The following is a 14545-nucleotide window of genomic DNA, read 5'->3' on the forward strand; positions in this document are numbered from 1 at the left end:
TTCAGTGTGGGCAAGAGGGTGACTGATAGTGACACAACATAAGAATAAGAGCAGAAAATAATAGGTGCACCACTTTGTTTCATTTCGCCCTGAAAGGTCAGCCTTATCATAATGTGCACAACAACATCCAACCAGGCCTTACAAAGTGTGGCATTAATCTCACTGTGTGCTTTTGTTGATCTACTCTTTGTGTTTTATTGTGTGGGAGCGCATGAAGTGAAGAAAAGCAAATTAATTAAGGCAGGAAAGAATAAAATAACCTTATTTAGATAAGACGAGGAGATGTTGAAAAATACATGAAAGGACGAGAATTTTAGTGAAGTAAGAGCGGGGTTTCCTCGTACGTTATGTAATTTATTCATCTTGTACACGTCATGTAGTCAGCCGTCTTTTCATAGCCAAAATCTGAGGAAGCCACAAGTTTCTTAAAAAGATTTTATATTGTGTAAATTAGACTTCCTCAAACTTTGATTTAGAAGGAGAAAAAACTTCCCCAAACACAGTATTGTGTGTGAACCAGCCAAACCCCCAAAATCCCTTTTAACAAGACAGAAAGTTGGAATTCATTTGATATCAGCAAATTTCACAAATCAAATGCTTAAACAGTCCATTTCAAAAAGTCCTGTTTACAAAACTGAACATAGTAAGTGATCAACATCAAGTCCTCATATCTACAATCTATTCATCTACCTGAAAGCTACTTTGAAATTTACATACTGCAGGATTTTTGAATGAATTATATGAAAAAATAAAGTTGGAAGTTCTGAGCATTTATTGACAGATTTCACTGTTCAGCACAAAAATTTTATTACATATTTATTAGAAATAAAAATTGTACAGTTTGTCTGTTTAAGCTTTTATTAATCTTAGTAATAGTATTGTAATATTTATTTCTTTATTTGCTGTTGCCATGTTGAGCTACAAGAGTTCAAAGATCTGGATTTTAAGAGTAGTCCTTAAACTTTTCAAGAAGTTTAAAGTCGGGGCTTTCTGAAGGCTATTCCAGACGTTTAATGGGGCATTTCTAACTTGAGATTCCAGGATCATCCCTTTGTGAAGGTCTAAAGAAGACCCAAACTGTCACCCTCAGATGAAAGGAAAAGGCTCAAGCCTGCCATGAACTGGAAACGTCTGGAACAGCAGCATCACTGTCCACAGTAAAGTGAGTATTGCTGTCTGAGAGGGTATTGATCAAGAAAGAAGCTCCTGCTCCAAAACTGGCAACTTCAACCTCAGCTGAAATTTGCAGTTGCCCACATGGACAAGCCAAACGGCTTCTGGAGAAAAGTTTTATGGTCAAATGAGACAAAGATTGAGCTTTTTTGCCAAATGACAAGAGGCATGTTTGTGAGGCTTTCATGCCTAATAACACTGTACCAGCTGGTGTTGGTACAGCATGGTGGTGGTAGCATCATGCTCTGGGGCTGTTTTGCTGCAAATGGTACTGGTACATTACACAAAGTGGATTGAATAATGAAGGAGAAGTACTACCTCTGAGCTCATCAAATTAATCTCTAATCAACAGTTAGACGCTTGAAACTTGGACACAACTGGATGTTCCAACAGGACAATGATCCTAATGGATAAAGCAGGCTAACTAAAGCCTCTGGAATGACCTTCCCAAAGCCCTGACCTATTGAAAACCCCATTGAAAATATGCAGACTACACTCAACAGGTGGATTCATGCCAGGAAACGAACAAAATTAACTGAACTCTGAAGTCTATGAATTCTGCCAAGAAGAATGGTCAAATGTCCAGTCAGAATTATGCCAAATGCTTGATGATGGCTACCAAAAGGGTCTGATTGAGGTGCAACCTGCTAAGGAATATTTCACCAAATATTAATGGTTGTATATGTATATTTTTGAAACCCACCCCCAAAATAAATTCAAACTTGTGCACGCAATTCTTGTTCAAATAAATGATTAAAACCTCCAAATTACCACAATATTCATGCCCATGTTGAGTGGATGTAAACTTTGTACCATAACTGTACTTCAGTTTACAATATTGGTGGATGAGTCAACACTGTTGGCTCACAGCAAGAGGATTCAGGCTCAGTCTGGGGGCTTTCTGAGCGGCGTTTGCGTGCTCATGGTCATGCTTGTGTGGTTCTCTATGGGCTCTCTGGCTTCTAGAGTCGGTTTAGGTTTACAGGTGACTCTAAATCAGCCGTAGGTGTGGATATGAGCATGAAATGTTGTCTGTCTATCTCTGTTAGCCCCTGTGAAGGACATGAAACCTGTCCACCTCTCATCTCATGGGAGCCCATGAAGTAGTTAAATATATAAGAAAATGAATGATATAAGAATATTGGTGCTATAATTTAGAGCTTCATTGTAGGTGTGTGGTGGTGTTTTCTTTTACTAAAAATTCTAAAAACAAAACATGAACTCAATAAATTCATATTTCTACACTCATTTCAAAGGAGGGAGGGGTTCTCCAAGGGTGAGGAGACTGACAGCGGCGCTGCTGTTGTTCCTGTAGGGGTGGAGTTTAAGGAGTTTAAAGGGGTGGAGTAGATGTTAACACCAGAGGGCGTAGGGGCTGCGTTTCCTGCCATCATGAAACCCGGCAGAGGGTTGGCCATGCTGGGAGCCTGGCTTAATGTAGGGGATACTGTGACACCTGGTGGTGCCCATGGTGAAATGTTGCCAGGCGCAGTGGGCCACGGGGCCGCCCACTGGTTTCCTGGAAGCGCCTGCTGGCCCCAAGGCATGCTGGCTGGAGGGTATGTGGGAGATGAGTATGGAGAGCCACCTACAGGATGTGTGGGGAACATAGAGAGAATCTGCGAGCTGGAGAGCACTTGCTGTTGCTGTGGAGGCTCTGACGGAGGAGAAAAATAGTTTTTGTTTTTCAAAAAGCGCTACACTATGAGGTGTATTGTTATTAAAAATCAGCTGTTTTTAAGAGGAAAGCGTCCTTATGTTTACTGATACCTGGGATCTGAGTTTGTGCCAGAGGCTCCTCCAGTGGGGTCGAAAACACTTCCATCAGCTCATTGGTGGACGAGGGCTGCTGGCAGAAACAAGGAGAGAATAAAATATAAATTCTCACCTACATGTTACCTAAAAGTGAGGAGACAGAAGTGTAGTTGTATTACAATCGTCTTATTTTGGGAGATTCCATAATGCTGCACCAAAGCTATTATAATGAGCTACAACTAAACAAATAAGTGACACTGGGGTGAAAAAAATTATTATTAATTAGGATAAAAGCTAGACTTTAGTTAAAAAGTTAAACTTAAACACACTGAGCACCTGTAAAAGTATAATATACAAGTAATATCATATACAAGTATACAAGAAAGATGTATACATACAGCACTATAAAATCACAATTTATTAAAGAAACTAACTGTGAAAATAATATAAAGTAAACTAAAAATAGTCACGAACAACCAAAAGAGTAAGGTCATGAACCCAAGTGTCTAAAATGACTTTCCTCCTCAGGCAGGCTGCGCTCAGCCTGAGAGAGGGGACGAGGAGTTTGGACAAGCCTCCCTTTGGAGGTTTGGAGACCCCAGGGTAAAACCACAACCAACTGAAGAGATCACATATCTAATCTGGGACAACTTCAGGATCCCGGAAACTGGGAGACACTGCTGCTTAGCCTCCTACCATTTCAACCCAACTTTGGACACTTGCTTTTGTCAGCTGTTTCATGTGAAATATGGTTGTTATCTCACATAAAAACTTGGATTGTTGTTTTATACCTGCTTTGTCTGCTGTGATGAAACATCTGGCCGTGGGCTGAACAGATCTTCAAGAGCTGGTTCCTGTAAAGTAAGAAAGTCCACGTATAAAAACACAGAAATATTTTGTTTAAATTTGGGATCGCCTTCATTTAGAAAAAGTGACGATGATTAAAAATAATGAACCTCTGCTGCTGAGCTCTTGTGTAGAACCAGTAAAGAAGCGCCCTGAAACAGAAGAAAAACCCCAACAGTGGTGAGTGAAAGCTAACAAATAAACCAACCAAAAGCACAGGGACAAAAAAAACCTTCTTTCTGACTTGTGTTGGTGTCTCTGCAGGCTGCTGCGAGATCTCTCGGTCCACATGCTGACAAACTTCCTGGATGTCGAGGAACACTGGATGTGCCTGAGAGACAACAGATAAAACATCTTACTGCTGTACAAACTCTTAACAGGCCAATGCAGCCACATGCAAAACAAACTATAGTGACAATCATTCACGTTCACGATGAGCTGGCTTTTTAAAGTTTGCTTTGCATGCCTGTTTTGAGGAGAATGTAAGTAAGTAAGTAAAATGTATTTATATAGCGCTTTACACAGATAAAAATCACAAAGTGCTTTACAACACAAGAAATGGAAATATAAAACAATGTAACAGTAAATAAAACAGCAATGTAAAACAAAAAAAACATAGGAGGAAATTATTGAAATGCTTTTCTAAATAAAAATGTCTTCAGCTGTGTTTTTTTAAAAGAATCAAGGGAGTCCGTGCAGCGTAGAGACAGTGGAAGAGAATTCCACAACTGTGGTGCCACAGTCTGAAAGGCACGATCACCACGAGTTTTAACCCTCTCAGGCTCAAATTAAACTTTTTGTTGCTAATGCACAATCAAGTCCTGCAGTGGTACTTCTGAGTAAAAAAAACCTCATAAAATATATTTGTGGGGTAATCAGGTTGTTAGTTTTTAACTGTTGCAAATTGGCAACGCCTGCCTCGAGGGGGTTAAAACGAGTGTGCGGTACCACCAGCAGTCTCTGATCTAATGAGCTTAAAGCTCGAGAAGATGAATGAGGTTTCAGCAGGTCAGATAAATATTGGGGAGCTTCACCATGTAGGGCCCTAAAGGTTAGAACTAAAATTTTAAAGTGAAACCTAAAACTTACAGGCAACCAGTGAAGGGAGGCTAATACTGGAGTAATATGAGATCTTCTCTTGGTGCCTGTTAAGAGACGGGCTGCAGCATTCTGCACAGTCTGAAGACGATTTAAGGCTGATTTGTTAAAACAAGTAAAAAGACACAACTACAGTAGTCTAAACAGGAGGAAATAAAAGCATGAATAATCATCTCAAGTTCAGGCTTTGACACCATTAGTCTGAATTTTGAAATATTCCGTAAATGATAAAAACAGTTTCGGACCAGCTGTTTAGAATGCTGCTCGAGCAAGCTAACTGTATTTATTTAGAATGAACTTTAATGCTACACAGATAAATACACTGCACAGAAATTGAGGTTTCTCTCTTCCGTCCAGACTGAATCTGTCAAACATGCACTGCTACTGTGAGCAGTAAATTGCACAAAAATGCCTCCTGCATGAAAATTTATATTTTCATTGAGCCTGGCTCTGCTGGAGGTTTCTTCCTGTTTAAAGGGAGTTTTTCCTTCCCACTGTCGCCAAAGCGCTTGCTCATAGGGGTCATATGATTGTTGGGTTGTTCTCTGTATGTATTATTGTAGGGTCTACCTTACAATATAAAGCACCTTGAGGCGACTGTTGTTGTGATTTGGCGCTGTATAAATAAAATTGAATTCATTTGAATTTCATTTAATTTTTTTAATATATCAGAAGGTTACTGGTCCATGCTGTACCCCGCCTCTCACTATTGACAGCTGTGACCCTGATAAGCTGAAGAGAATGGACGGTTTGATGGTTAAATGAAGTTAAATAATGCTGATAAATCATGTCAGCATTAAATTGCATTGCGGTGCAATGCAACTATACTTGCTATATGTGCCCACTGGAGGAGTTATGGTAAACACTTTTGCTTATACATGACTTATTAAATAATTCATTTTTATATAATAATCTATTAAATGTTTATATGTTATGTGGCAATATTAGCAGTATTAGCAGTATTAGCATTAATATGCGATCGTGACTCAAGAATTGGGAGTTTGCCTTGTAATGGGAAGGTTGCCGGTTTGAGCCCCGGCTCGGACAGTCTCGGTCGTTGTGTCCTTGGGCAAGACACTTCACCTACCGCCTACTGGTGTTGGCCAGAAGGGCCGATGGCGCGATATGGCAGCCTCGCTTCTGTCAGCCTGCCCCAGGGCAGCTGTGGCTACAACTGTAGCTTGCCTCCACCAGTGTGTGAATGGGTGGATGACTGGATGTGTAAAGCGCTTTGGGGTCCCTAGGCGGGACTACTAAAGCGCTATACAAATACAGGCCATTTACCATTAATATTAGCAGTATTTAATAACACCACCTGTTTCTGCTTTAGTACTGTGTTTTGTTACCAGGTTGGCCATCTTGATGTAGAAGAGGATGTAGTTGTCTTGATGCTGGTAGATGTAAGCCAGAGCTCTGGGGTCAGACTCATCTTTGGTCAAAGAGCTGATCCTGCTCCTCTCCTGGTCGTGAAGAACAGCCTGAAATAAGGATTTATCTTTTATTTATTATACAAGAAACTCTAACCACCAAAATAAGAACAGCTTTATGATACTGATCCTCAGCGCTTGTGTAAATATCTTCTCCATCTCTTAAGATTTTACAGTTTTGGAAAAAAAACTGCAGTGTAATAAAATACTTTTATTATGCAATCCAAGCATGAACTGTCCACTGAAGAATCACAGTCATTTTAAGACTAACTATCAACCTAAAGGGGGTGCTACAATTTGAGGACAACACAACACATGTTGGGAAATCCCTTGCATGACTCACCCCGGTCCTTTCATCCAGAATTTTCAAGCCACTGGAGGAAATTTTCAACCAAATTCTCCTCTTGTGGATTCCCTGTTTCCTTCCTGCTACCTCAAAGCCCTTTAGCACACACACGTTCACACAACAGCACAGCACAGGTGAGCTGAATAAGAAGTAAACATGAAATGACAGACATATATTCCAATGAGATAAGTCAGAGCACACATAAAAAGCGAGATGAATCTCACATTAAGGAGTAAAACTAAACTAATTAACCGACAGAGCAGTTCTGACGTATTTCACAGTCATTATGTCTACGATTGATGTAACACCACCAGTAAGCATGCCGGGACAGCCGGAAGTGGTCCGCTGAAAGGACCCCTTACAAACCACGATGTACAGATTATTGCTGCTAACAAAAAAGCAAGTGCTTTCTTTGATGGTTTACTTTGTGAAATTGTTTTAATCCATGATTTACAGCCACAAAAACATTGGCAGTGGATCTGTTTCAGTCCTAATCGATCTGGGTAGGTTTTCTAAGCACTTTTTCCTACTGGAAGCTGCCTTTGCTATTGCTGAGTGTGTGGTTTGGGTGGTTTTCGCAGGTTTCACAGCAGAACGTTGCTTTTTATATTATATTTCATAAAGGTGTCCTCTTCTCAACATTATACAAATTTTATTGATAAATTATTATATTTAAATCGTATAACATATAGAGGTCTCAAAACATGCAACAAGTATACTGTGCAAAAGTCTTGAGTCACACTTCCAAGCAGCCAGATGTTCTCGCGTTTTTTTAAAACTGGTCTTGACAAATATCAGGCATGGCTCGAGACCTTTGCACAGTACTGTACACAGCTTACAGAATTCAAATGCAAAGCTGCTCTTCTGCAGTTGCCCTCAAACAATGACCCAGAAACCCTGAATTGGCCTTCACAGCAGTCAGATCTGTGTCAAACACATCTTGAGCTACTCCACAGTTACCTGCACGAACTTCACTCTTTGATTCTATTTGCTGAGTGATTTGTGGTTTGGCTCCTGCCGTCTGTATTTTTATACTTCCTGTGACTGCGATCGGTGACTCACACCACTGCTGTAGTGTGTTTCTTCTAACTGTGTTGTAATGTATTGTGTATGGTATAAACATTTATATTCAAAGCAGTGTGTGTGTGATCGCTGAATGCAGTTTAAAGTCATTCGCACTACATTAGATGCATGGTGACACTGACGGTCTTGACACGTCGCACAAGTGTGATTACAATTTCGAGTGATTGTGACCTCGCTCTGTCCGTTCCCCGTGGACCGTGTCTGTTTATCGTTTATTATTGTTTCCCCCCTTTTTAAAAAAGCTGTGGCGCGCTCCTCCAAACAAACTCTCACTGCATCATGCAAAGTCCTTTGAGATTAGAAGAACACGTCAGGAGTCAACAGGATGTCAGAGGCATTACAAGCCATTTTTCCACAGCAGGAATGTTCCCACAACTCATTTTCTTTCTGAAAAAACAAGCAAACTGCTCATTCATCAAACATAGGGTTAAAACTGTGTTAAGGAAGAGTTTCTTTTTAAAAATATTTAATAATAATGCTTTGTCAAATTCAAATGCCATCAGAAAGGTCTACAAAGGTCCAAAAACTACACATCGAGTCTGTTTCTGACAGTTTTCAGTCTGCAGTCTGTGAGTATTTAAAACCTTGTAGTTAGCAAATAAACTCGAACACAAAGAAAAACTTTAAGATCTGAACTCACTGATGCATGCTCTTCCACTGAAACAAACAGCAATCAGCAGCTTTTCCTACGTATGACTCATATCATAGACTGTGCATAAAAAATGTCCATGAAACAATACGTGTTAACTTACATCATAGAGGCTTCCTCTAAAAATAACCATAGATTTAATACTCTGCATGGAGCTGGATTTAAGTGGTTAAAGTTCGTTTTTAGAGCCTGTGCAGCACCGTCACATGCCAGTACAGATGTGTTGCTGCTAAAAGACTTACATTTAGCTAACTAATAACACTGATATCTCAGTGGAAAACAAGGAAACTGAAACTAAAAAGCAGTCTAAGGGAGTCCTTTCTGTACTGCCCCCGGCTTCACAGATGGGTTTTATGTTAATAAACAAAAAAATGGATACACTGTCCACTTTCACTCTCTGTCTCTGAAGCACTGAGTGGCTCTTCTTTGTTGGCTAGCTGCCTTTGTTAGCTGTAATGTTATGTGTAATGTAATGTAATGTTTGAGTTGTAATTGAACCGCCAGTTTAATGTATTTTCTTTCGCTGTGACAGTTTTTTAAAGTAGGGCTCTGAGGTGTAAATTAACCTTAACACGTGTGATGTTTTGTTTTCACTTTAAAAGCAAGGCAGATCTTTATAATGACCTGCAGAGCTCAAGTCAAAAACGGAGTCAGTAAACCAAACGGTGTAGTGGCTTTGGCCTTCTTTTATATGCAGTCTATGATTAATAAACTAAAACAGAAGAAAGTAAGTAAGTTCTAACTGTCAACACTACTGAATACTTAAGATTGGGATCTTTAAGTACAGTATAGCACATGATTTTCTTTTCTATTGCTTGTCACCTAACTTACTTTAAAGATTTTATTTTCTTTTTAGATGGAAGGGTCACCACAAGACCACAAGGACTTTCTTATTTTTCATTTTTATCTTGGAACCAAAAATGTCTGTGATAACTTTCATGCAAATCATCCATTAGATATTGAGACATCTGAGCGCTGAACGAAATGGACAGAAGGACAGAAAAAATATATCCTCTCAGATCTTGACGTAGCTTTTAAATACTTTTGCTGTGATGCTTAAAAAAAATATTGGTCTGTGAAATCCTCCAAATGATAACATTAATCTCAGCAGTCATGAAATATTAAACGTCTGGTGTTTATCTTTGATTTTTTTTCTCTGATAAAGTGAAAAAATGAAGATTGAGCTTACAGGAAATCAACCAGTTTAATCACGAGCAGACAGAAGTCAGTTTACTTTGGCGGTGGACTACCTTTAGTTTCATCATGGAGTCTCTGCACATCTTTTCTCCGATGGCGTCAGGTACTGGGTCCATGCCAATCAGCTTGGCTTTGTAGCGAACTCCTTCCCCGTGGAAACGAGACATAGTATCCATGGATACCATGGTAGCCCCTGGGAACCACGAAGAGAGGACATAAAGGGTCAAATTATTATGAGGATGAATTTGTGTGAGAGCACGGAAATTCTTACATGTGTATATTTTGGTTAATTAACGGATTTAGGATAATGTTTGTGTGTCACAATTTCACTAAAACCTATGTGTATTTGTGTATTTGATGTCCGCACGCCTTCAAATCATGTGTTTACAAAGATTGCAGTATTTGTGGTTTATATGAGCAAATATTTGTGTGTATGTATCTAAAAGCATGAGTATGTTTACACAGGGCGTTCCTTGTGTGTAAGCAAACTGCAGAGCAAGCATCTAACTGATGCCGAGTCAGTGTTTCAACCCATTTCCCGACATGAGACAGGTAATTTAGCAATAATGCAAAAGTGTGACTGTAGCAAAGGTCGACTCCTAAACGGCTTCATTTGCGTCACGTAACAGTTTTACGGGATTTTAGTCACTGTTTAGTTCGAAGGTGAACACAAACAGACCGACACAAAGCAACAACACAATTCAGCTCAATTCAGTTTTATTTCTATAGTTCCAAATCACAACAGTTGCCTCAATGTGTTTTATATGTTAAAGTAAACAATCGACAATAATACAGAGAAAACTGCTGATGACCCTTCTAACAAGCCCTTGGCGACAGTGGGAAGGAAAAACTCCCTTTTAACCTCTGGCAGATTCAGGCTTAGGGAGCCGCAGCTATCTGGTGGCTTGATTTGATGCTGGACTGCAGGATATTTTTCCCAAGAGATCAGCCCAGAAACCAGCCCAGTGTCTAGCTGGGCTGACATTTGGTGAGCGTGAAGCCCATAGCACATGACTGACTCTCCACTCAGTCTCCACTCATGCCCTATGGGTGACATAAATTAAGCAATATAAGTAAGTAAAATGTTATTTCTATATGACCTTTTGAGACAAAGATCACAAAGTGCGTCACGACAAAACAGGAAGCATGTTAGCAGAATTGTCCAGGTAGCTTTCAGTAACGTTGGTATAAAAATGCTCTGTTGTTGTCAATGGACTATTTCTGCTGACACGGTCAGATCAACCCCTGCACTGACATGCTCAGGCCTCTAGGAAAGGTGCGTTGGGTTTCTTTCAATAAGGAGCTTTCACTTCACCAGCGTGTGTGCAAGTCTTTTATCATTTTTTATTTCTATGTGTTCATTTGAAGACACACATTCCAGCTATAAACGGCTACAGTGGATGACATTTAGAAGTTATAGCTACACTGGCAAATAGAAGTTGAATTACCAATCTGTGTCACACTTCATGAACTCATCAGCTCTGATTTATAGTTTTCTTGTGAGAATTTGGTAGTTTTGGTCCTCTAAAGAAGTCGAAGCTCCTGCAACACTCGTGGTATAAACTTTGCTGCTTGACCAGCCCGTTTCACCTTGTGGCCTTCATCGGGGTGCTTGGTAATAATTTCCCAGCTAACACAGGCTATCGTACTTTGATTTACACCGTAGGAAAATACCAGTGCTGAGCAGTCATAGCATCATTAAAAAAAAGAGAACTGGATAACATCAGAACTTATAAATATGTTGCTTCTGTTGGCTCAGATAACAGACATCTGTGAATGTTTTGTACTTTACAGCCCATGAAACCCAATATTCACTTCAGGGTCCGACATCCCTTTAATCACACTTGCTCTTCTGCTCTTAGCCGCTTCTGACTTAAGCGGTGTTTGATAACGTAGACTGGAATCTTTTCCCAAGAGCTTTGAATCACGCTTCGAATGAGTGAAAGTTTTGGAATATTTCGCAACTTGGCAGATATTTTAATTTAAGACATAGTTTTCTTCTGATTAAAGTCAGAATCACTGAGACATTGCATTTCTCGAAAATCTTAATTGCAAATTTATTCAGAAATTGCTTTTGTTCCAGATCAGATGCAACTCACATGGCTTTAAAACCTTTGTGAGTTTCTGTGCCTTGTGTTTTATTTGAAACTGTAAAGCACTTTGTCTAGAAAATATTAACTACAAAAGGTGCAGAGCTGCTTTAGGTCAGTTGTAGCACTGTTGTGCTGACTGTGGAGCCCATTTGAGTACCAAGAACTCATTGTCGTGTTCAAGAAACCAGTTTAAAATAAATCCATCATTGTACCCTGTAGTTATAAAGGGATGGACATGTCAGCAGCAATACTCAGGTAAGCTGTGGCTGTTTAACGATGCTCAGTTGGTAATAAGGGGCCCAAAGTGTGCCAAGAAAATATCCCCCCACACCATAACATCAGCGAGCTCTTCAGCAGCCTGAACTGTTGATATAAGGCAGGGTTGCCCCATGTTTTCATGTTGTTTATGCAAAATATTGACCCTATCATGTGAGTGTTGCAACAGAAACTGACACTCATCAAACCAGGCAATGTTTTTCCAGTCTTGTGTTGTCTGTTTTTGGTGAACCTGTGTGAACTGTGGTTCAGTTTCCTGCTCTTGGCTCCAAGGTGTGGTCTGCTACTGTAAGTTCAGTGCTCTTCTGCGTACAGTAGCTTGGTTGTAACAAGCTACTGTACGCAACAATGTAACAAGCTTTCTTTATTTGAGTTTTTTTCCAAGGTTGTGATTATTTAAAAGATTTGTTAGTTATTTTCATGCTCTTAGTTAAAAAAAAGAGTTTCTTGTGTTTCCTTTAGTGTAAAATTATTGTGTGTATGCATTTGTCTCCTGTGTCCTTGCGTTTAGTTTCACGTCCTTTGTGTCATTATCCATGTTTCAGCTGTCTCATTTCCCCCCTGTTTCTATTTCCTCAAATGAACCCTTTATGTATTTATTGTGCTGTCTTCTTTTTGCTTTTTGTCTTTGAGTCTCTGTTGTCTTCTTCCATTTATTCCCAGTAAGTTGGATTACATTTGTTTTTCTTTCACAGATTTCAATTTTGGATCGCAAACTAGCCATCATTCAAGTGTTTTGTGTTTTATTCCCGCCTGCCTTTGGAGTCTGCTTTTGGCTCCCTTTGCATCTGACCAGTCTCCTCTGACCTCTGTCATCAGCAAGGCCCTTTTGCTCAGAACTGCCGCTCTATGGATATTTTCTCCTTTCCAGAGAAAACCATATGGGAAAAATCCCAGTAGATAAGCAGTTTCTGAATTATTCAGACTATCTGGCGCCAACATTCAAAGTCGCATAGGTCACCTTTCTGCTTGATCCTAATGCTCGGTTTGAGTCTCAGCAGTTCATTTTGATCATGTCTACTTGCTAAAATGCACCGAGCTGCTGCCGTGTGATTGGCTGAATAGATATGTGTTAACGAACAGTTAAAGAGGTGTACCTTATAAAGTGGCTGTGGGTTTTATTTGAGAGCTACAGTCTAAAGTGATCATATTCTCATAAAATCATGATTGCTCTTGATGGCAGTTAATGTGTCAAAGACGTCTCTAAAAAAGATTATGTAATATCTACTGTCGGAGATTAAAGTTCCTCTGACGGTCCGTCATTTTGCTGACCACACAGCTGCTTTGCAAATGGAAACGCCTAAACTGTTGAAATTTACACCTCATAAACAGACATTTATCCGCTTCACATGAAAGCTTCTTGCAGCTGGAAATGTGCCACATGATTTACAGCCACCGTGTAAGCTCATATGTTTCTCCCACAGCTGGAACAGGACATAACAGAAGAACAAAACAAAGCGTCACCTGCAAAAGCTTTCAGTTCCCATCAAATCTCAACAAACTCACTGTGCTAGGACTAACAGCCAAACATACTGTGATATTGTCAGCGCTGTTTATATTATGCACGGAAAGTGCAATTTAGACCCACTAACTTAAAGTAAATAGTGGCTCTTTGGCAGAACTGTTAGTCTGTTTTTAAAAGCTCATACGGTTTTCATTTTACTTAAAGGTTCATTCCTGGTGTTTAGTTTTAAAATCCCATAAAGATCAGAATCTTGGCAGCTGAGCCCAAAATAGCCCAGCTGGAAATGAGCTCTGTGTGCCACAACATGCAATGCCAGTGGAAAAAAAAGCAAGCAGAAGGGAGTTCACCTGGGCAGCTGATGTGAAAGCTGAAGATAACTTCTGAGAACTGAGTTAGTCTCTGAGGCTTTATGTATCTGCTTCAAATGTGCAGCGATTAGAGGAAACAGTTTGAAGAGCCTGGATGAAAATAGATCCAGAGCCAGACTCAGTCAGAGGCGTTTAGCACACACTGCAACTGAACAGCAGTAAAATATGCCTTTGCTTACAGTCTAAGCACAGCCACGCTTTGCATTGTTAGCCTTTCATGTAGCTTTGCGTCATTCTGGAGGGAGCACTCTTTACTGACATTATTAACTTTGAACCTTATGGTCAGCTGAGACCAAACACTTGTACCTGTTATACTTGCTGTGACAGTGGTTTGGCTCAGCGCAGGAAAACTTCCAGCCGTTTGCTGTGTCTCCATCACGATGACGTCTGCTTAGAAAATCAAGGCAAGCAGGACAGAGGATCCCGTGAAAACAGTGAGCCCGTCACAATTGCTGGCTGCAAAACAGAATTTGAAAACCAAAGGTATTTTGTAAAACAATCCCTCTAGTATTTCTGGTAGTATTGTAGATTTTTTGAATCTAAAAGCAGAAGACTAAAACCTTTGATCCACCTCACCTGCTCAGAGTGTGTTTCTGCTCTCTCTCTGCTGCTTGGCTTGTCTGCAATATCTCGGAGTCAAAGGTCAGGCTGCAGATTCACTGGTGATATATTAACATCCGCTGGGAGGCCCAATTACATGGGAATCCATGCAGACTGAAGAAGGTCTAATAGGAAGGACAGACAGTTCATGGTAATTTCCCTCTCAGGG

At 40.1% G+C, this 14545-nt stretch overlaps 1 protein-coding gene across 1 annotated transcript; it reads right to left on the reverse strand.

Annotated features, from left to right (window-relative positions):
• Positions 1-12: 12 nt before the first annotated feature.
• Positions 13-14174, reverse strand: LOC102779358 (uncharacterized). Its single transcript, XM_035908204.2, has 9 exons — positions 14083-14174; positions 9628-9767; positions 6643-6741; positions 6219-6350; positions 4019-4105; positions 3885-3926; positions 3720-3782; positions 2944-3019; positions 13-2830 (listed from the first exon to the last, which is right to left on the reverse strand). The coding sequence occupies exons 1-9, from the start codon at positions 14150-14152 to the stop codon at positions 2424-2426; spliced, it is 1116 nt and encodes a 371-aa protein (XP_035764097.2). The 5' UTR covers positions 14153-14174; the 3' UTR covers positions 13-2423.
• Positions 14175-14545: the final 371 nt, after the last annotated feature.

The sequence above is a fragment of the Neolamprologus brichardi genome, chromosome 15 (assembly GCF_056152115.1).
Source record: "Neolamprologus brichardi isolate AB-2024 chromosome 15, ASM5615211v1, whole genome shotgun sequence".
Taxonomy (NCBI): Eukaryota; Metazoa; Chordata; class Actinopteri; order Cichliformes; family Cichlidae; genus Neolamprologus; species Neolamprologus brichardi.

Coding starts and splice junctions, on each gene's coding strand:
- LOC102779358 (XM_035908204.2), bottom strand. CDS start 14,152: ATGGAGACACAGCAAACGGCTGGAAGTTTTCCTGCGCTGAGCCAAACC. Junction 6,351..6,642: donor TTCTGGATGAAAGGACCGGG/GTGAGTCATGCA, acceptor TCCTTATTTCAG/GCTGTTCTTCACGACCAGGA. Junction 3,927..4,018: donor CTGCAGAGACACCAACACAA/GTCAGAAAGAAG, acceptor CTTCTGTTTCAG/GGCGCTTCTTTACTGGTTCT.